This window comes from Pteropus medius, unplaced genomic scaffold (genome assembly GCF_902729225.1).
Source record: "Pteropus medius unplaced genomic scaffold, Ma_sr-lr_union100, whole genome shotgun sequence".
NCBI classification, from domain to species: Eukaryota; Metazoa; Chordata; class Mammalia; order Chiroptera; family Pteropodidae; genus Pteropus; species Pteropus medius.
Genome location: NW_024350319.1, coordinates 102,063 through 125,831, shown reverse-complemented (window position 1 = coordinate 125,831; position 23,769 = coordinate 102,063). Strand labels below are relative to the sequence as shown.

Below are 23,769 nucleotides of genomic sequence, written 5' to 3'. Positions count from 1 at the left end.
AACCATGTGAATAAATGAATGGATATTTAGGCATTTAAAGTTAAATCAAATGTTTGATTTTACTCCTTCGCTATTTCTTCACTCTTCTTGAACTGATCTTTTTCATTAACTGTCTAACTGCTGTGGGGTAAGAAGGCTTCTGCTTAATCATTATTATCAGTGAAGGGGGGAAAAGAAACCTCAAAAAGAAATTTTTTAAGTGATCCAGTCATATTTTAAAAATAGATCATGGCCATAAATAGAGCTACGTAATACTTGTGTTCACGGTAAGAGTAGAAAATTTTAAAACAGGTAAAAAAGAGGAGGGTTCAAAAGCTATTGATTTTTTAAGGCCACTCACTGATGAATACAAAAGACATAAAGTTAAGGCAAAATTACATTTTAGTAATGATAGCACAGCAATTCTCTCATTGTAACAAATAGTTGAACTGTCTGCACTAAGGCTCAGATAAAAAAAAAAACAGCAACAAGTAATATTTCTTTATTAAGCTCCTACTATACGCTAAGAGCATTACATTTCACTTAATACACTCACACATACAACCAGCAAAACACACAACATATACATTTTATAGATGAAAAAGCTAAGATTAAAAAGCATCAGGTAATACCTCTATGGTGGCAGTTCTAAGATTCAAGGAAGTTCTAGGATAAAGAATGATGCTATGTCCTAGAATTACAAAACTCCAGACTATCAAGTTTCAAGGATGAGAAAGACATTCTCATTGAAGCAGTGCTTCTCAAATATTGATGTTCATATGAATCACCAGGGATCTTGGTAAAATGCTGAGTCCGATTCAGTAAGACTGGAGGGCATCTGAGATGCTGCAGTTCTAATACGCTGCCAGGTGATGCTGATGTTGCTGATCCTCAGACCACACGTGGAGTAGCAAGGTCTTGTCCTAGAGAACATTCACTCATTAATTACCCTTCTTGGAAGGCCTGATTTCCTCCGGGTGGCAAAGGTCATTCAGAACATCATTGTCTTCTCTGCCTCCCTAACTCCTGGTCCTCATCAGCTTCTTACACCCAGGACAGGGCTGACCCTGCTGATGCTATGTGTGTAAGAGCTTCTATTTCAGAAGGGCCAGGCCCAGGAGCATCAAAGCATCAAGAACAAGAAAAAGACCCACACCTCTTGGGGCTTTTCAACTCAAATTCAGAACTTAACTCCTGAAAATATGTCATTATAATAAGTTCACAAACAAGTGGTAATTTCATAGGTTAACAGAACAGAACATTATAAAGGAGTTGACAATGTGGTCGGAATATCTTAAAGGAGTTAATGCTTTTTGTATTTTCAATGTCCATGAGGAGAAACACTGAAGCAAAGATGGACCCAGGGTAACCCCAGGACCCAGTCCCAATGTTAAACCTTCTTATCTGTCTGCACAGCATCCCGTCCCTGTCTTTGAGCCTGGCTGCCTGCCCATCTCTTGGGCTGAGGAAAGGAAAATATTCATGATCCTGCCTTCATTACAAGGGGAAATGTGAGCTTCTGCTTTTAATTAAGCATTTTATACTGATTTTCTTCTTTGACCATAAAAGATATCCAACTGCATATTTCCTAAATGATCCATACAGATCTAATAAACAATGTTTTTCCAGCAAAAAGGCAGCTCCCACTGTCTCCCTTGTCTGCCATAAAAATTTGAGCTTCCCAATATTCACTGATTTGACAAATATTTAATGAATGCCTTTTTTATTTGTGTCAGGTTCAATATGCTGGGCACTGAAGGTATAGAGAATTAAACACCATTCCTCCCCACCCAGAGCTCACAGTGCAGAAAGGGAGACAAACATGTAAACAACAACCCCAATGGTGGGGGGAAGGAGGGAAGAGAGAGAGAGAGCCCGCAGAAGAGAAAGGATGGGTATTTTTCCCTCCTGATTCAAATGCAAAATCGTAATCACTTCTAACTTGAAGGATCTAAACAGTCTAAACAGATGCAAAATGAGCAGTGGCACTATATTCCTGAAATAACTTGTGGTTAGCAATCAACAACCACACAGACACTGTATTCCGGGCACTCTCCTGGGCACTCAGGGGATGACAGAATTCCACTGCCAAGGAATTCCCAATGCCCTTGGGAGACAAGATACAGAAAGAGTAAAAATCACCACCCTACTAGAATTCTAAAAGTTTTTTAAATACTAGGGGAAGAGAGGTCAGGCAATGTAGACTATGGCTAGATCGTGAAAAGCCTTGACCTTCATGGCCATAGATGCTGGGGAATCACTGAAGATTGTTTTGAGTAGAGGAAATGACATGGTGAAAGCTGTTTGTATATCATTCATATAAATATATATAATCTTATAATTTTATAATTTAATAATAAGAAAAGCTATTCTTTATTGACCATCTATTATAGCCAATCACTATTATACCCAGGGCTTTACATGTATTATCTCTAATTTTCCTAACAGCTCTTCAAGGTAGACATGATCATCCCCTTTCTAGAAATAAGTTAACTAAGACTCAGGAACACTAAGTATGTCTGAGGTCTTGAGGCTAACAAGTGATGGATCTAGGAAAGCTAATACAGTTAGCTGGATTGACATAAGGAAGAGATCACCAGCAGGAAAATTACTGTAAATCCCCCGGATAGTCCAGATATGAGGCATGGCGATGACACTGAAAACAGAAAAGTTTATAATGCAACTCATACAAAGAGCTTTATCTACTTTTTCAAAGTTATGTATCAGGTACACTGTACGGCCACAATAAAATAAACAAGCACAATGTATTAAGGACCTACTACATCCTAGGTACTATGAGCAATTGGGGCTAGGGATTCAAAGAAGGCATGCAGAGAGATTAGCAACTCATCTGTAATCACAAGGCAAAGTGATGGGACAGTGAGAGACCTGCCCTGCTCTCCTTCCATTCAGTGGCAGCTGACCGCATGCTGCAGCACTTACTGGATACTACACACAATACTGGAAACCACCACAAGGGGTCAGGCCTACAGCCTCCTCCTCCTCCTCCTCCTCCTCCCCAACCCACTCCCCAACCCGCCAAAAGGCTACAGTCCCCACTGACTGGCTCCCACAGGGGCGGCTCTTGGTCCTGATTCTAAATTATTCTAACCCAGACCAGCTACATGATTTGCAGGGCCCAGTGCAAAATAAAAACGCAGGTCCCCTGATTCAAAATACTATTAAGAATTTCAAGACAGGAGCAGCAGAGCATTGAACCTACCGCGGGACCCAAGGGTTCAGTTGCTCGGGTTGCACACCCATGAAGCCGGCCCTGACTCGAACCAGGTTCCTACTTCCCTAGATTAGTAACAACTGTTCGTGGCAGCGAAAGGTGCCGACTGCTTCCAGCAGAGTGATTCTTCTGATTTTCTGAGGATGAGGAGATCTACTGTCTAAGAGACAGCTTCTCAGTTCAATTAGAGTCAGTAAGCTGGTCCACTCTTGAATATATTCCTCATAATTGGATATTATTATTTATTAGGGGGGAAAATACTATACTATTATAGAAGGAAGCATTCTTTAAAGTAATGCTTATTCAACTTCAATTTGCATACACATCACCGGGAAATCTTGTTAAAATGCAGATTCGGATACAGTAGGTCTGGAGAGGAACTCTAGACTGCATTTCAAGTAAGTTCCCAGGTGATGTTAATGCTACTTGTCCACAGAGCTGGGTCCAGCTCCATTACTTTGCAGAAGGGAACCTGAGGATCAGAGAAGGCAAATGTCTTGCCTGGGGTCACACGGCTAGTTAGAGACAGGAGTAGGAGATAAATTCAAGTTTGTTGACCTTTATATAGTCCAGAGCTCTTTCCGCTATGCCATCCTTTCTCCCTGGCCCCCAAAAAAAGTTTCTGAAAAAAATCTCATTTTCCTTTCCCATCAAAGATAACACACAAATATAAACAAATACACAAACAAACGGAGGAGCTAAATCATAGCCTCTCCCTCAGTTTCTAGCACAGAGTCTTGCAAACAAAAGATAAACAAAATATGTTAATGGATTAATCTGATGAGAAGGGAAGTACTCCAATTAAAGTCACGCTTTTACCTTGTCCGCCCTTTTTCTTCTCATTAAGGACACCCTCCTGATCAGCTACCCCTAGTCTCCAAAACTTTCCCTAGATATATTTTTCTAAATTAAAATTTAATTTATTGAGAGATTTCAAAATAAGCTATTATTCTAAATCAATATTTAGGGAGGAGACAGGGGTTTTTATTCCAGTATCAGCAGGAGAGTTATGTTCCTTAATATCCTTTGCACGAGACCATTTAAGGCATGTGAAGTGTTTGAAGAGTTGCACTTAGTCTGAGTGTTCAAACAGGGTGGCTTCAAAGCCTCCCTCAGAGACCCGGCCACCCTTCAGATCACTCCCAAGAGCTTCGTGGCTTTGAACTGTATCTTAACAATCTTAAGAGTTCAAGAAAGCTTGTTCCATGAAATTACTTACTTCAGGCCCAAGTACATAGTAGGTCCACAGTATGTTCCTCACCAAGTGTGACTTCTAGAGCCACAAGTTTGCCAGGTTTTCAACAGAACTTGCTTTAAAGGGTTAGAAAACACAACCTCATAGGGAAGAAAGGTTGCCAGCATTTTGGCTGTTTCCCATTCTTATTCTGTTCTACTACTCTGTTAAAATTAACAAGTTTAGTGCAAATACTTTGGGTTTGGATCTTGCCACACTTAGGAAACCAAGAGGACAGAAAAGTAACACTTAAAGGCAAAACTAATTTTTCCCCTTGCAAGAGGAAACGCCAGCAAAGCTCCGAAGCCACAAGAGCCCTCTCAGTGGGGCTTCTGATGGTTTCTAACTGGAGGAATGTAATCCATCAGCCCCCTGGTGCACCGGCCTGGCTGCCAACCCTCCCACTGGAACCTTCCTGAGCCTGCCCTTTCAACCACAAACTCCCCGCCCTCAGCACACAGAACTCTCGCCCCCCTGCACTGCTTACCACTCAGGATTATTGCACATGTGCTGATGGTTCTGCACACACAGGCGGCTGGCTGCACGACAACCAGGAAAGCCTCGTGGGGGCCACGACTCACCATTCACATATCCAAACGCATTCTCACTCCTCTGTTTTATGTCTCTCCCCAGCCACCGCGTCCCACCGCAGTTCCACTAGTCCAGGAGCCCCTGAAAAACGGGGATGATGTTCTGGTCCCGGTATATCCTGGTGCCCAGCACAGTCCCTGGCACAGCCAGGATTTACAAAATGCCAGATTATTTATCATGTGATGTCGGTATGTTCTCTCCACTTCTCCCTCTGGCTCTCTCAGGCAAAAAGGGGCAGTCAAGCCACCTCATATTACAGACGAGGAAATTAAGTCAGAACTTCAGGTGATATGGTGGACCAGTTAGTGGTCCAGCTGAAAAGAAACTCTCCAGCCTCTGACATCTGTTGCTGAACTCTCCCAGTCCGCCCTGGTTCTCTGTATCCAGGCCAGGCAGCAGGGCACAGTGGCCTACCACCAGGAAGAGAAAGAAGTCGGTTCATTCGTGGCCTAGTGCCGGGAGAGCCAAGTTCTACTCCAGACACCAGCACTGAGGAATTCTGGGTGGTTAATTCTGGTCAACGCCAGTGTGGGCCTCAAAATAATTCATCTTTGCTCAGTTATTGATGCTTACTGTGTGTACTGAGTATGTGCCATTATCTTAGTTCATAATCAACAAAAGGTAATGAGGTAGACAGGATTAGTAGTCCAAGTTATACAGATGGAGAGACTAGGGCTTTGAGGTTTGTCCAAGGTCAAAGTCAGCTGAATGGGTATGGGTAACTCTCAGAGCCAGTATTCAGTCTAACTTCACTTTCTCAGGGGCCTCTTCAGGCCTACAAAGGGCTGACAGTGAGGAAGGCCTGTACTGGGAGCAAACAGAGACTCATCCTCATTCTTCCTGTTTCCAGCTATCAGCCGCCTTTACCTTAACTGCATTAGCGGCAGCCCTGCCTAATCCTGGGTGCACACAAGGAGAGACAGGATTCTTTCCCTGGGGGCTCTGCTTCTCCTGAGATTAACCACAGTCCCCAGGAGGCTGTTATCCCAACCCCAGGGGAGGACGGCATCACAGGCAAGATGGAGCTTATCACAGGAAGTCGCTGCCACGCTGGGGAAAACAAAAGGCAGACTGCATGACTCGGGTCTGATCACAGGCACCAGATGTAGTGCCAGCTAGATGGGTGCACTCCTTCCAGTCACCAGCAAGTGACAGTGAAGCAACCACCAACTCTGCATTTTCTGGAGGTCCCGGGAAGGGCAGCAGCAAGCATTCAAATGAAAGACTGGATATACCTGAGCATCTCCTACGGGTCATCCCAAGAGCAAGCACCATCGCATTCCCAGCACCAAACACTGTGCCTGGCACAGAGTAGGCGTTCGATCGGTTGACAAACAAACTTAGTGACCCACTGCCACAGTGGTGGAAGCAAAGTATTCTTCATCAGAAATGAGAATGAGTCCCCAATCTCACCTTCAATTCTTCAGTTTGGGATAAGACTCTTCACTTCAATTTTCCCATTCTGTAGCCTAAAACAGTAATACCCACCTCCCCAAGTCCCCTAGGATTTACCATTCATCCCATAGGACTTTGGGACAAATGCATAGAATTTAAATGCAATTTAAAAGGGTACAATTATTTAGGGCCACATATTTAGAAGTTATTGAGCACCTACTATCTATACAATGCAAAATTAGAGAAAGCTGCCATAAAATTCTAGGTTTAGAGATTACAGGTACCCTGGTATTATGGATGAGAGTGCAGTGGGGAACTCTAGGACCTCCAGTGATTTCTTTAGAAATGGAAGAAGCCTCGCCACAAACTTTATCTCATAGTGCTTTAATCTTTCAGAAAAACGCTTGCCGATCCAAATGGATAATACTGTAGTAATTCACCCTCAGAGACATTAGCATAAAATAAAATTTTAGGAAAAGGACAGAGGAAATTATATAAATTGCAAACTTCCATTTTCTCTCATTCATTCTATCTCTTTTCAAGAGCTGGGAAGGAGAACTTGCGTAGTAGTAGCAGTAGAGTAACATTTTTATGGTGCCGTGCAGTTCGCAACACCATTTCACCCGAATTTCTCACTTAATATACATAACAAATCTCTGAGATTTTATGAGTCCATCTTACTGAGGCCCAGAGAGGTTAAGCATCTTGCCCAAAATTACACAGCAGAAGAATGGCAAGCTAGGCCCAAACTCAGAATTGTTTTTCTCTCCAAAACATGCACTTTCCTCCATACAGGCTGCTTCAGATACACCCTCATGTAAATAAGAACCTCTTCCTCTTTCCCAGTTATCTGAATGCTTGTCTTGTTGCTGAGAATGCCTTAGTTTCCTTATCTATGAAATGGATATGATAATAACAGGGCCTACCTAATGGGGTTGCTGTGAGGATTGAGTGATGCCTGAATATTGCCCGGCACACAGTGAATGCTCTACACGTGTTACTCGTGGTAACAGATGCAACAGCTGTTACATTGTTCACTGAGGCTTTTATACTTGATGCTCCCCCTTGCCCCACCCCCAGCCACAGTGCTCACACCTTCATTCACTGGTCAATGGCCCTCTGTCAGAGGTAATCACTTGCCACAGAGAGCCTCCCTGCCACGGTGTCACAGTACCCACCCCACCCCCATCACCCACTCCATCACAAGTTCTTTCACTCTGCTTCATTTTTCTTAGCACCTAATAAGGCATCTATTTCTTTATTTTCAGGATTCTCCACGAGTAGGGTCTCTGTTTTGCTCACTGCTTCACTCTCAGTATTTAGAACAATGCCAGCCACATAAATATTTGCTGAGTGACTAAAGGAAGCCTCATGGATTCTTTCATCAAGAGATGGAGACAAACTATCTGACTCTTCAATCTCAGATAAGACTTTCAAGTTTACAAGGTGCTTTTACATCTTTCATGTCTTTTAATCTTCCTTAATCTTCAGGGAAGGAGTTAGAATCCCACTGCAGAGATGAAGAAACTGAGACCCCAGACGTCAGAGCAGAGCAGCTCTCTGGAGAAGCAGAAGACACGACCCCCACCTTGCACTTAAATGCGGGGGTCTCTGCCTCCCTGAGTTCCTTTGGCTCTGGTAGAGCAGCTGAGGTCCCTTGAGAAGGGGCGGCTTACAGAGAGAGGCCTGGGAAATGGTTTCTGTCACTTAGTCAAGCACCAAACATTACAGACAGCACATCTCTGTGAACTCATTTGTCAAAATAAAGCCATCGGTTATTATTAATAGGGTAAAAAACACATTATGGGTTATTGCTTTAGGGCCTATCAGACACATGTTTTCTAGTTACACCTCCCTGAGACAACTTTCTTGATTCCTTCTCTGCCAGTCCAACCAGGAGTCTTGCTTAACTGCTCCTGGACCGGTGCCCATGCCCTTACTGCACAGCCACTACCTTTGTCATGCTCCCCACAAAGCCAGCCTGCAAGCTCCTAGAAGAAGTGACCATAGCCCAGCACCCAGCCCAGTGCCCGGCACCTAGCAGTCCTCATTGTGCATGCCAAGCAGTTACCCTCCTGAATGACACCAGTAAGGCAAGAAATAAAACAGCCCAGGCCCTTCATCTCCCACATAACCAAACGCCTCAGCCTCCAAGAAACCCCACCAAAGTTTTGTTAAGTTCTCTTTTCTCCCTCTGTCATGAAGGATAGGTGGCCTAGCCAGAAGCTGATGATTCACACAGGCCTTTCAGGCCGTATTTGCATCTAGATTGCTTGCAAATTCAAAACTTAAGAGAATCTCCCCTCTCTACTTATCAAGAGAAAGAAGAGAGAGTAGGAGCTCCACAGGGGATATTTCCCTAGTAATGAGACCTTTCAAAATTCCTGGAGAAGGGGGAGGAGAGAGCAGAAGGATGCTCAGGGCAGGGAAGAATCACCACCTCCATTTTCAGAGGCCGTCACAGCCCAAAACTACCTGCAGGCTCAGGCATGGTGCCCTCTCCCCTGGGGCAGGGTGTCAGTACTTCCCACACCTTCTTTCAAACATCGTATACATAAAAGATGAGAAAGTGGAGGGCTGTAAGGGGGGATTTTAATTTGTTGCTAATTAAAGGCAGAGTGACCCTAATTTATAGCAGCAGAACCCGGAGTTATCACAGATTTTCCATTGTGAGAAAACAGCTTAGCTCTTGAGCTGCCCACTGCTCCCCTGCAAAGAAAGCCCACGGGAGGTTAATTGAGTCGAAATTGACTTTTTACGGGGTTGGAGTCCTCATCTTTTGGAAGAGATAAGCTTGAGAGTTCAGTTGTTCAAAGATGCGTTTTTAAATTGCTAGATAGCAACAGCAAAGCAAACTGGAATTATCTCAGCCTCTAGGAAGTAAGAACAAAGCTTAATAAAAGCAGTTGATTTCAGCTGGCCACCAGGCACCATACTGGCCATGACCCAGACTCAGACCCCACTCTAAGGGGCATCCAGTCCAGTGATAGGGAAGGTATCACCTAAGTAATAATTTCACAAGTAAATATTTAATTACAAATTATAATGAAGAATATTTTAAAATACAGGGTGCTCGAAAGCAAGTAGGTGGGAACCCAATCTAGTCTGGCTGGTCAGAGAAGTGACATTTACCCCAGAGCTGAAGGACCTGCAGCTGATGGGCTGGGGAGGGAACGGCCGATGGAAAAGCACTGTGTACAATCGAAGGTGCCGAATGAGAATGAGAGGGGGCGGCAGACAGGCTGGGAAGGCCTGCCTGAAGTCCCCTCAGTAGATCCTTGATAATATTTTGATTGCGCCCCCCGCCCTCTCACTCCCCCACTTCTTTCTTTAGGTCAAACTCTCCAGGTCTTAATTTCCTCTTGCCCTAACAGCTGTAAATTCCCTTCTAGACACCCTATATTTCTTCCTCTGGCCATATGCCATGTCCATATGGACACATTTTCACTTGGATCTTTTGCATTTTTAGAAAAGATCAAATGTAATCATTGAGTCTTGGGCAGTATTCAGTCCTGACAGCAGGAAGCGTTCATGTCCCCCCACTGGCTGACTCTGACCACTCAGGACAATGCATACTAGAGAGAAACAAATTAATACCTGTCTCCACCTTGAGTTCCACTTCCTTCAGAAAACCCTCCCAATAATCCCAAAGGATACACACCTTTCTCCTTCTTGAGCTACAAAACTTACTGAATGTACCTCCCTCGTGGCACTTAATCGCATTAAATTTTAGCATTAACTCAACATGTATTTAGTGATTTCCTACTGAGTAAAATATGCTGGACCAGAGAGTAGTTAACTAACATAAGACCCACTCACTGCTCATAAAGAAGTGGGCTGGTTATATGACACTGGGGAAGTTACTTTTCGACTCTGAGCCTCAGTTTTCTGTTGGGGATAAGTGACATCCTTTTATAAATATGCATGTATAGAAAACTATTAGAAGTCATCTCTGAGTGGTAAGATTGTGGGTAATTTTTGTTTTCATATTACGTTTCTGATTTTATTTTTAATGGACACGTACTTTTTCATGAGAAAGAGTATTAAAACTACTTCCTTTTAGATTAAAAATAATAATAAATAATAATACTGCTTGATTTTGTTGTGAGGATTAGTGAGGTCAGGTGTATGCACAGTCAGGACACAATAACCACACCCAAAGAGAGTCTGCTGGCTCTGGGCAGAAAATCTTGGAGAGCTGGAGGAGAGTTGGACCGCCACCAGACCTCTCAGCAGTGCCTGCTCTGGATACCAAAATCATTCTCTCCTACTCGCTAGCTTCTTTCCAGAGCAGAGACATGGCCAAGGGCACCTCCCAGCTTCCCCACCTCACAGGCACTGCCCCTAAATCCCAGGGTCGGACTATGATTAGCCTGTCATGGTGATGCTGCGGGGCGAGGGTTATGATTGACAATCTCCCATAACATTAGCTTGAAGTGCAGACAAAAGCAGTTTCTTTTCTCAACTGATGAAGAGGGAGGAGGAGGAAATGAGGGGAGGGGAAGGGAGGGGAGGGGAGGGGAGTTGAATTAGAGAGACAAAATAATGGGATTCTACTGCAGTATACAAAGTGCCTTGCCAGATGTGTGGCCCACAGTAGATGCTCAATAAATAATGGGACTATTGTTACAAAGATTATAATCCAGGTGTTAGGCTAAATCATATTCATGAGAACACTGACTGAACATGAGGGCACAGGAGAAGGAAGGACAGAGGGGTGAGTTTCTGAATGTGGGAACCCTGGGGGGTTGAAGAACAAGATTTCAGCTAGGAGAGATGGAGAGAAGGAACAGCACCATCCCAATGTGCCAGGGAGGTGTGGCAGGTGCTAGGGCACACAGATTCTAGAGGCCACGAGATAGCGAAATTGTTCTAAACCAAGGCCAGGACAGTGAGGCTGGATTCAATGAGTTATTCTTATACCATGTGGGGTTATCAATCTTGCCTCCTAACAAAAACAGTAAACTTCCTAAGAGAGAGGGTATTGCCATATATTTATCTTGCATCCACTTTAGTTGCTAACTAAATATTTAACCAAATGGAATCACCAGTGACTTCTCGGTAGTTTACACAGGACATGTCACTTGGCAGGTGAAGCAGCTGTGCCTCTGGGGTCCCCTCTTTCCTTCACTCCTGAGCAAAGTGATTGCTTGGTTAATTCAATTCTGAGGGAATCCACTGTAACCAACATCCTTTCTAAAACCTGACTTCTGAGGCAAAGATGTGGGAGAGTTATTTATAAACATTTTGACCATCTCATCTCTGTCGAATGATCGATCCATCGATCAATCTATCTATCTATAGCTTCACTTCAACACCATCACGAAATCTGGCAATTGCTCCTTTAAAAAACAATCAAGTTGCAACCTGTGTAAGGGAGGCATGCTTTACTCCCTACACCCAGTGCTTTCATCTTGGGTAGGGAAACCAATTAGTGTTAAGTGGCTGGGTTCTCTCTGTCTCTTGATAACTACTCCTTGCAGGGGCTTGGGACACAATACTAGACAGTGATTTATTGATGAACTGAGTAGAACAAACTGGGCATGCTCAGCTCAGCTCCTTCCTTGCTCAGTGGGGAAGAGGGATGCCCTTTATCAGGTTTTGACTCTGAAGATTTTCTGGCCACAGGCAAAGCACTTGATTCCTTAGTTTAGGGACACTGGATATGAACAAGCCAAGCAGAGTGCTGTGAGCAGCTTAGAGAAAAAGAGGGTAAATTACCAGTAAATTAAGAATATCATCAAAAATTGCTGCTGCTTATTGTCAGCAGCCTACACAACTCATCTCAAACAGGCAATATTTTGGGACTGGAAGTTCCCATACAACCTACAACAATTCTCTGAAGGGAGAAGGAGATAAAGAGCCACCACTGGGCTAAGCACCACTTCTTAAGCACCTTTCAGGAGTCCATGTGAAGGGCTAACTTTCATCACACTGAAAGTTCAAGTGGGGAAAGAAAAAAAACCAATACTCTGCAGGGAATGTGAAAATTATGTAAAAACTATGACATACCTGAGTCAAAGTGAAATCCAAGAGGTGAGTTCATAATCTCTCAGGAAAAAAAAAAAAACAGAATAAGTTGCTTTGATATATTCCTGAAACCATGAGGGAATGGTGTCAATTTCCCATGAAGAACAGATAGGAGCCTTTCGAGGGTATCTAGGATTTCGGGTGGCAGGATCTGTTTTTATCTTTGAATGTTTAACCTTCACAAAGCATAAGAAAGTTCCTGTCCTTAAGAAATATCGATATAATTATAACCTAAAAGTGCCAGGTGCTAGGAAGTCTGCCCCAGAGATGATTATATTATAAGATAAAGCCTAACGAGATGCAGAGGTTTGGAAATTTTGTCCCATCACGTCCTGGGAAAATCTCAAAGGAAGAAGTACACTCTTGCTGCTCTCCATTTAATTCATGGGAATAGCTGACAGCACACACTAAACACAACCCAGGCACTATACAAGCACTTCCCATGGTCCTCCCTGTCAGGGTAGGCACCATCACGCCTCCTGTTTTACAGGTGAGGAAAGCGAGTCTCAGAGAGGTCAAGTAATTTGCTGACCTGGCAGGAAATTGGTGAGCCCAGTTTCACACCAAGACCTTCTGAGGCCAAATCCTTCTACGAATGGCCCCTCTACCTGCTGCAATTACCAAGCACTTAGGAAACTCCTTGTTTTTAAGTAACTTCTCCTCTCAGTCTGTTTGCAAGCGAACTTTCTTAGGTTACAGGACATCTTAGCTCCAGGCCCCACCTACAAATACCACATAACTATTTCAGAAAACAATGGCTGATTTAAGGAGAATCAGGCAAATTCATTCACTGGTGAAACGACAGTGAAAATAGACATGTATCCATATCTTAGAGTCATGACTTCCAAACACCGGTATTCTTTTCGAGCAGAAAGCTCTAAAAGCTTTGACTACGGGCCTGGAGTCAGAGGCTGGATTTCAGACAAGCTTCACCAGCTACAGTGGCCTTAGGTGAGCCGCCAACCTCACACGCCTAATTTTAAAAGGGAGAGAAAAGAGAAGGAAAAAATCCTATTTCAGTGAATTATTTGGAAAATTAATGGTAGTATTACACATGAAATAATTTTGTAAACTGCAAAGCCCTATACAAATGGAGGATTTAACTACAATTATTTGATTCAGTCATTTGGCTGGGATCTAACAGAGAATTTGAATCATCAGAGTTAAAAAAAAAAAAAAAAAAAAACAAGATATAATATGACATAATGATCAAAGACAAACCCTGGACTCCAGATAATCAGGTTCAAATCCTGGCTCTCTCACCATGCAGGCTTGAGCAGGTTACTTACCTTCTCTGTACCCCAGTTTCTTTATCTAGAAAAGGGAAATAATATTAGTGCCTACCTCACAGGGTTGACGTGAAGCCCACACATGTTAAAATATTTAAAGAACTTAGAATGGTTCTTGGTACACAAGATGCTTGATGTGTTCATCATTACCATACTATTACAATTTTCATGAAGCAGGCAAAAGGTGAACCGGGATTCAGTAGGCTGCACTACAAAACGAAAATGCTGCTGCATAGGGAATAAGATACAATAAACCTTTGACAAGTGGCCCTGAAAATACTGCATTTTTAACTCTCGAGAACTCTCTTATTGGGAGTCATCATACTCCCAGTAAAACCCTGCTTTCTCCTCCTATCCTTTGCACACTTCATATGCAAAAAAAAAAAACAAACAAAAGTAACAGGCACCCCTCAAAGCCCTCTTTCTTCATTCTCCCATCCCCTAAAGACCAGCTTCATTCTAGGATGAAGTCCGTGGACACCAGAGCAGCTGCAGAATGTCCACCTCCTTTCCTCCTTTCCCCATCTCAATCCTTCCTGTCCTTTAAGACCTGCATCATATCCCACACTTCCTCCCAAAAGACCTCTCCCAACTCAGCATTCTGCATCCATAATTGCTAACTCTGTACTCACTGGCTGTATAATTATTATACAAGTGCCTATTTTATTGCCCCTAAAAGGTAAATTCCCCAAGGGCTAGTCATAGCTCTTCTAGATGCCCCACAGTGCTTAGCCTGGTGCTAGAGACACTATATGTGGGCCAAATATTGGAAAGGGGGTTAATTCCCTGGAAGGAACCCAGACTCCACGTGAAGTGTCAGATGCAAACTAATCTGAGCATCTATTCCTCCTCCTCAAACCCAAAGCAGATTCCGCTATCGGATCACAGCATTCCTTCCCAAGGACCCTGAAAGAACCCCAGAATCCTTCTCCACAGTGCATCTCAGGAATACCAGCCGACTAGAATAATGAACCCTGCTTGCCATCTCTATATTCTAGGCACTTCCTTAACTGACTCTCCTTCCATAGCACTGGGACTTAACTAGTTATTGTCATAACTACCACACTCCATTGTACGGAGCTGTTGACTTGTCTGTCTCCATCAGATCAGTGACTTTCAAACTTTGATCATGAAAGTCCAATAATAACACAAACCGACATATACAGAACTGAGGCTAACATTTCCCAAAACAATATTCACCTTATTAATGTAATGCACTCTATTTCCTACTGTATTTTATATAACATATATATAATATTCATTGTATAAATAATGTTAGTTAAGGTAACAAAAGCAGCTGTAACTGATAGACTCCAAAATCTTAGCCTTAATTACAACAGAAGTATATTTCTTACTCACATAAAACCTAAATGATTGTAGACTGGCAGGTGGCTTCCACTATGCAGTGATTAAGGGAGAGTTCCAGATTGTTTCCATCTTGCCCACATATCTTCAAAACGATTTTTAGGGTTACCATGTTCAGAACTATAGCACTCCTACCTAGAAAATATTTTATGGATTAAGCCTACAAGTGGCACTCATTGCTTCCAGTCTTATTCCATTGGATAATATTTAGTCAAATGGTCTCACTAACTGTAAGGGAACTGGGAAATGCAATCTAGCCATGTGCCCAGGAAGAGATGGAAACAGATATGGTGATCAGCTAGCAATCTCTACCATAAACCTGCCAAGTAAAAAAGCCTCCAAATCAAGGACCTAGCCTTATTCACCTTTATATCTCCAGCAACTAGAAAATATCTGGCTCACAGTAAGTGCAGAAAAAATGTATGATCACTTAATGGGGAACACGGTAGATTCTGGCTAGAGTTCCAATAATGTTACAGTTTATAATTAGGCACTGTGATTCTCTCCAAATTCGCACCTGCGCAAATTTCCTCCCCCACCCAAAGCTGAGCTGTGTCCAAAAATCTGGATTAGGGCAGGTGGGGAAAATACCAGAGAAACCGTTTTGGTGTCTTCCCTTCCATTTGGATACTGCATAGCCACTTCTCCAACAAGCACATGTCTGTTGAAAAGGAGCACAGTAGAACACTTAAGAGCACAGGGCTTTGAAGGCAAATAAATCCTGACCAGGCCTCTCTCTGGCTACATAACTATACAGCAGAACACTCACTGAACACCTACTATGTGTGTGGACAGTGCTGAGCATTTTCCACACCTTATTTCATTGCATCCTCACAACAAGCCTGTGAAGGACACTAATGTTCTCTCTCTGGCCCTCCAGTAACCTGAGTGAGAATTCATGTCTGCTCCCCCTGTGTTCCCATAGCCCTTTTTCACAACCCTTTCCTATAATTCATTTGTAGAACCACTAGTTGGCCCGTGGAAGTAAATGTCTGTTCATCCAGTATCCCCGATTACACTTCAAGGACAGTGGAAGTAGCATATACTTGGGAGTCAAAATACCTGAGTTCAAATGCCAAATCCCAACTTAATAGTTGTGTGAGGTTGGCCAAGATATTTACTCCCCTAAGCCTCGATTTCCTTACCTGTAAAATGGGATCGGAATCCCAACCTCAAAGGGCTGCTGGAAAAAATATAAGCCTAATATCTATAAAGAACTATACTTGGCACATAGTAGGTTCTTTAAAAAGTAAGAATGTCCCTCTTCAGTCTCTCCTTGAGGGCAGGGATAATGTTTTATTTCTGGTCACTAATGCCGTATCTTGCATATAATAAATATATAATAAGGATAGTTAAAATGCATTGAATGACAAGCTTTACTGTTGAAATACAAAAATAAAAAAACACAAACCCTGCTTCGGTCTTTGGAAACTCTTTTTATCTCCCCTGCCCCTTCCCACTTACTTCATTACTCTGCTCTCTTTGGGTAACATGAACTTTTTTTTTTTTTTTGTACTCAGAAATTTTAAATGGCTAACAGAGCACCTCAGGATTCCTTCCTCCGGCCATTATCCTTCCCTTTCAAGTTGTGCTCAGCAAGATTATTTGGATATTGGAACTAAAAACGGTCAGATTACAAGTGGAGGTCCCTGAAATGTAACATTCCCCATTGCAGGATTCTGGAATTACACCAAGCACCAGGGAGGGGTTGCTCTTCCCCAAAGAGCTCGCTGTTCTGAAAAAAGCCTTTGTTTGAAGGCTTTGCAAAAGTGCACTGCCGAATCCCTTCCCGTCCAGGTCCCCAGCACTGGCCTGGGTACTCTTCAGATCTAGATGCTGGGTCTATATGCTCCCTGTAAATCGAAACACTTAAGAATCTGAAAATATTGTCAAAATTGCCGCTGAGTCTTGGTTCATAGCTCACAGTATAATGATCAATGTTTTGGAGCCGAGTTTTCTGATTTTTCCAGCAAGCCCCTGATAATGATAGTAGCTAACATGCTGTATGTTTATGAGGCCCATGGTGCTGTGTTAGGTTCTTTATGTCCATTAACTCTTTTAATTATCACAAAAACTCTCTAAGTCAGATATCGCTGTTATCCCCATTTTGTAGAGAAGGAAACTGAGGCTCAGAAAGTCAAAGAACTTTGCCCAAGGTCACACAGCCAGTAAGCAGCAAAGCCCCAATTCAAACCCTAGTCTATAGGGTTCAAATCCCATTCCATTTCTGTTACTCGACACTGCCTCTTTAAATGGCTATAAAAGAAGGTTCTTTCTGTATAGAAATATTTGAGAAAATAAACAGTTTGGACTGGTTGTTCTTTAGGTCCCTTTCCCCTCTTAAAAAAAAAAAAAATCTATGATTCTATGGAGAGAAGGGGAAAAAAAGGAAATGTAAGGAGGCCAAACATTACAAGGCTTGGCTTATCAGTATTTAATAACAGCTTTGGGATCAAAACTCTACAGAACCTTATTTATGGACAGACAGTTACTGTTAAGCAGAGCCTTTTTATACAACCTTTTCATCTGAGGATGTTGTAGCCTTCTACTGTCTTTCTATTAGTGAGAGATGGGGTGTGAAATCTGCTGGCCCTGCCAAGATTATCCCATTAAATTATCTGCCTTATTCCAGTGTAATTCACGCAGGGGCAACAGTCTGAGACTCGGGCCCTGTGGATGTCCATGCCTGGGCTTTCCAAGTGGGGAGGTGTGAAGGAGAAAGTTCAGGTGGTGGTAGCATCCCAATGACAATAACATCAATCCACGTTTCACTGCCTTACCAAAATAAAGTGGATGCCATAATTATCCCATTCCTAAACAAACTGAAAACCCCAACCCAGCTTACTGCAACAAAGAGAGAGCCTTTTTACTGCTGTTTATTTTTATTTTGTATTCGTTAGCTTTTTAGATATTCCTGGCATGCGAGTCAGGCTCCGTGTAACAAGCAGCTGCATTTAGTTAAGGATTTAGAAGAGTTCCCCCCACCACTCCCACCATCCCCTCCCCCTCAACTCCAGAGAACTCTCTCAGAGTCATGGAAAACTATTCCTTTCTCTTCATGTGTCTGCAGAACAGTCTCTCCTGTCACCCCTTGGGAAGTAGGTAAGGCCAGGCTGAGGCCCTCCTATTTGAGAAAGAGGCCTCGGAGACTTCAGAGTTTCCCAGCTGGGGCTGGATTTGCCAGGGTCTGGTCCACATCGGGACTTCGGAGCTAGTAAGCCAGCTCTCCCAGTAGAGAGCACTCCAATAAATCACCCCTGCTCAGTCCACAACCAAGATGCAAATACAAAGGCACTTCATCAAACTATATCTCATCGCTGGTTGGAAGACACTGCCAGACACACTCCTCAAACCTCATCAACATTGCAGTTCATTACAACAATGTAATTCCTCCCGATCAGAAGTGTAGACCATCGGAGGCCCTTCTGCCTATCTCCGAATTGCAGTAAGACAGGCGCAGGGAACTCCAGCACAGGAAGGAAAACTGAAATTGGCTCTCTAATCTTTTCTTATAACCCCTAGATATGGCTAAGAAAACATCCTTTTGCTGCTCTTGGAAAACCAAGGGAAATGGCACATTTGGCCCAAGAGAGATCATCTAGGGTTGGCAAGCCCAGCAATGCCATTTCCTAGCTGTATGACCTTAAGAAAGTAACTAAAACTCTGTGCCTAAATTAAAATGAGATATTATGTCATCTCCCTCATAGGGCTCTTAGGAGGATTCAGTAAGTTAGTACTTGCAAAATGCTAAGAAGGGTGACTGGCCCATTGTAAGGATTATACAAGTGTTTGTTAAATAAATTGTACTAACAGAGTCATCTCAGAATGCCTGGGTTCAGGGAAATACATTCTTATTAAGATCAAAGTACTTGGCACCATTCTTCAGCTTTTTCCAGGCTCAATAACAGCTGGTCTGGTAGGAGGGAAACTGGAAAGTGAGGAGAAGTAGAGGTCCCACAGATTGTATAGATCTGGGCTAATGCCCAGGAACCACCTAAAATTCCTCACAATATACCCAGGAAGGGAACTCATTGCCCCAGGCATCAAATACTCCAAATCAATGGTTCCTATCTTTTAGGGTTGCAATTTTCTCAGAAAATCAGATTATAGCTAGAAACTTACAACCACAAAAATGCACATAAAATTTTGTATGTTATTTCTGGGGATCCGCATAACCTCAATTTCAGGTACCCCAAGTGAAGACCCTCTAGGCTGGGTGCTCTTCTTCAGTACGGACACACATGGTTTCACATAAAACTCATAACACTACAGTAAGGCTCAGAAAAACTAATTGACATATCCAATATGTGGCAGAGATTTGAACCTACGTCTGCTAAACTCCAATGCCTGTGCTCATAACCATTAAGCTCTACTGTTAAATTCTACTGCACTCCCTTCATATTAGAAGATAGGGCAAGAAAAGGAAAAATCCTTGAAAATATGCCATGTTGCATTTTTACTAAGGAAATAATACCACGATTTTACATATGACCAAAAAAGTTATCCTCTAATCATTCAACAAAAATCTATGGACCACTTACTGTATATGTATGTACACATATGCCATTTATATGTAGATAGACATTTACATTAACATACATATAAAAGTGTTCCCTTCTCCATAGGATACTATGTAAAATTTTCAAAAATATTTGAAATGGGGTATGTGGTCACCATCAAACCACAGTCAAATTGGATATTAATGGATGCAAGTGACACACTATTTAGAAACTTTTGAGTCTAATTTGAGGCCTATGCTCACCATGCAGGAGCTGGAGAGAGAAAAATAGACTATAGTTGAGTTTTTAAAAGGACTTCTAACTAAATATCAGAAAGATAATCCAAGGCATCAGTCACAAACTGCCTAGCAAGTATGCTGAAGCAATATTGGAAATGAAGTATTTCTCACACACTGTCAGACCCATTTTGAACATGCCCTTTGTCTATTGGGTCTCTGTGTAGCTCTGTCTAGGGAGGGTTTTCCAGAGTCTCCAATAAAGTTGGGGCTGGCTAACGTGGCCTTCAGTGTTTTCACTGGGAAAGCTGACAGTCTTATTGCCCTTAAGAGACTCCTATTCTAAAGGTAGACAGGACAGACACCTATTAAAATGGCATTGGAAGGGTTACAAACGACAGCAAACACAGTAGCAGACCACCTCCCTCTGACTCCAAGTAACCAAACCACAGAACCTACAAGATTCTGAGAAAGGCCAGATCCAAAGGCTCCTAGTTCCAGGTGTAGTAAAAGGGCTTCAGCTTCCTAGAGAGGTTTAGCTCTGGGTAAGTAGGAGGTAGGAGAGATCAACGATGAACAGACCAGAAAAAAATAAATTTAAAGGTTTGCTCCTCCTGGCTAATAAAATAGCAAAGTGATGGAAGAAATGCTGAGCTTATTATTTTTTTTTTACTCAATAAATGAAACAGTATCTCTCCTTTAAGCTGATTATCTGAGCCACTGGCTGAATTACCTTAAGAATCTTGGATAAGACAAGAAAGTAAATCTGAGTTCCACTAGAAGCTTTGTTCTCAGAGGAAAAAATGTCAAAAGTGCATGGAAATGGAAAGAAATGTATAAGACAACAAATAAGACAATAATAAAAACTTCTAGCTCTTTATTGGAGAGTTTGGAATATGCAATAACCAAAAAAATTTTAAAGCCTGTAGACAGTTAAAACAGACTGCTAACAAAATTGTCTTAACCTCAGCAAAATCATTACTTGTACATTTATTTAACAGCAGCTGACCAAAGAAAGGTGTGTTCCCTACCCCACGAGGCCTCAACCCCATGATCTAAAAGCAACCATTGTTGAAAGGCTTTGCAGAAGTAAAGGAGTGGACAGAGGATGTAACTGGATTAATCAAGGCCCCAAGCTAGGGGTCCTACCTTAGCTAGAATCACCTGGTCATCTCCACCTCAATTTTCTGGGCAACCTGACATCAGAAGGATGTTTACGTTCTTTAGGCAGCATGGCCCATTTTTTTACTTTTCACCCAGGTGTTGTGGCATGGGACCAGATGTTTGGCATCACCGAAGCAAACTTCCATGTGATCAAGCTGTTTACATTTCATTAGGATTTTTCACCAGGAAGGTACACTCCCAGCTGTTGTACATCTTAATTACAATTAGGAGTTGTATTTACCCTAGGATCCTCCAGATTAGCATAATCTCAATACAGGATCAGTTTCAGAATCATCCGCAGAAAATGTGGTTCCCAATTCCCCAAAATCATCTCTAAGAAATCAAAATGCACACACAACTTCCTTCCAGTGTGTATTTTCTACCACGAGAATTATTAGGTATTAGTAAAAACTAATTCTGTAGTCAGTCTATGCAGAGAATAGATCTTTTCCCTTCAACTGCTAAATAACCCAGGGACTTTTCTTTTCCTAAGCACAGCACTAAGTTAAAAATGAAAGATGCATGATAAAAGAGCAGAGACCTATTTATCCGCACAGGTTTCGGCTGGGAGTGGGAGAGGAAAGAATCCAGGGGCTCCGGCACCCCTTCAAGGGATACATGTTAAAAGTGAGGCCCAAGACCCTGGAGACTTTAATCAACTTTCCCCCTCCAACCTCTAAAGAATGAATCGGTTGTCTCCACAGGCGCAGCCGGACTCTTCCCTCTCATTGTGTACGGGCTTCGACGCAGCAAGGATCCGAGCTTCCCGCAGCGAACTAAGACGCTCGGGCTTTCGGTGGAGTCTTTCTCTAACTGTTGCAATTGTCTTTGGAGATTACCAAAATCAAGTATGCATTAGATGGCTTTTCCTCCCTTGTTTGTCACACACACTCACACACACACACACACACACGTGCACACTCAAAGCACTTTGGAGCAGCAGGCCGCCTCTGACAGCACATTTTGCACAAAGTGGCGGCGGCGGCAGCGCACACGTTGTGGCCTCCATCGTGACCCTCCAGAAGGCTGGAGAGCCGGGGGAGGTGGAGGGGCGAGGCCGCCCGAGCCCCAGGAGGACAGGGCTTTTGTTTGGGCCGGTCTGCGGACACGCTGGGCTCTCGCAGGCACTACTGAAAATACAAACTCCCTCCTGGACCGTGCCTTCCGGGACGGCTGCTATTCGGGGACTATAGAGACTTGCCCGAACACCCGTTGGGGCGCGATAAGGCTCCAGCGAGAGATGCGGGTACGACAGCACAGAAGTGCCCCATTGCCCCACGACCCCCAACCCCGCCACGCTGTCAGCGCTGACAACTGCCTCTGGGCGCGGAGGAAGGAGCGCCCGGGCGCACCCCGGGCCCGCAGTGGGGCTCCAGGGCAAATCCCCGCCTGCCTCCCCCAGCATCCGCAGCACGTTTACTAGACCCCCGACAGGTCACGGCCGCCCCCAGACCCCTGCACAGCGCTTCCTGTCTGCCCAGCTCTGGGCTAACCGAAAGAAGGGTGGCCGAGGGCTGGGTGGGCTCGGAGCCGGCGGACGCGCCTCTTACCTTGGGCAGCGGCCCCGCGCGCCGCCAGCAGCAGCGCGGCCAGCAGCGCCAGCAGCTGCGGGTGCGCCCCGCGGCGGCGCGGCCGGTGCATTCCTCCTTCCACGGCGGCGGCGGCGGCGGCGGCGGCTCCCAGGCCGCACGCAGAACATCCACGGGCTCTGCCCGGGGTCCCGGCCACCTCGTCCCGGCCTCTCTCCTCGCAGGATCCCGGGGGCGTCGGCAAAGTTCTTTGTCCCTCTAACCTGCTCCCTCGCCTTCTTCCGGCCGCCTCGGGACCCCGTAAGCGCGGTCTCTCCCTAGCCCTCCGGCTTCAGACTCGCCCCGGCCGGCCAGTCAATCTTGGGCTGTCCGTGTCGCACTGGAGGAAGGCGAGTCTCCCCAGCTCCAACTCAGAAGAGCGTGCCCTGCGCCCGCGGGCTGTCGTCTGGGGCTCCCTCTGTAGCGCTGCGGCGGCTCCTCCCGCTCCTCGCGCTCCCTCTCTTGCTCTCAGCCTCCCTCAACTTGTCACTTTCCACCAACTCTCCAGCCGGGCGCCGGAGCCCCGACCAATGGCAGACACCCGCCCAGGCCGGCGACCCAGCGCCCTCTGCTGCTACCTCTCAACACCCACACCCTCTGACATCCCAGAAAGTTGTCGCTTCCGCGCCTCTCGCAGGCCCAACTCCCCTCCCCCACTACACCTTAAACCTGCGGCGGGACCTGAGCTCTAGGAGCCCTCGAGGCCATTTGACAGAAGGGAAAATCAAGGCTCGGAGAGACTTGTACGTGCCAGGCTCTTGTTCGTGGCTGAATGGCTTAGTTAGGAGACTCAGATTATAGCAGTCTCAGTTCTGCCACTGTCAGCTGTGCGATCCCGGGTAATTGAATATTTACTGATATCATACAATTTCCTTTTTGATTTCCTCTTTGACTCAAGTGATTTATGTTTTTCCATTTTATCTTTAATTTCTAGTTTCATTGCCTTGAAATCCATGTCATCTATTCTGCTTCCCTTTGGAGATTTATTGAGGATTTCTCTATGGTCAGTTTTTATCAATGTCCCAATATTCTCTTGAAATAAGGTGTTTTTCTGTGTTCAGAATGTGAAGATAGATGACTATCTCGATTTGCTCTTCTTTAGATTTATTATGCTTTTTAGGCCTTCTATATTTTGGCATATTTTTCTGTCTACCTGCTCTGCCAGGGCCAAGACGGACATTAAA

The 23,769-nt window shown here is 44.0% G+C and overlaps 1 protein-coding gene across 3 annotated transcripts in view; it reads right to left on the bottom strand.

Annotated features, from left to right (window-relative positions):
* Positions 1-23,188, bottom strand: part of ROR1 (receptor tyrosine kinase like orphan receptor 1) — a 366,292-nt gene extending 343,104 nt beyond the window's left edge. For 2 of the 3 annotated variants that reach the window (XM_039838484.1, XM_039838485.1), the window contains exon 1: positions 22,568-23,188. In XM_039838484.1, coding sequence (XP_039694418.1) covers positions 22,568-22,658 — 91 coding nt within the window. In that variant the 5' untranslated portion in view covers positions 22,659-23,188. The remainder of the gene's footprint in view (positions 1-22,567) is intronic. The other variant, XM_039838483.1, reaches the window with a different exon arrangement.
* Between the last annotated feature and the right edge of the window lie 581 nt (positions 23,189-23,769).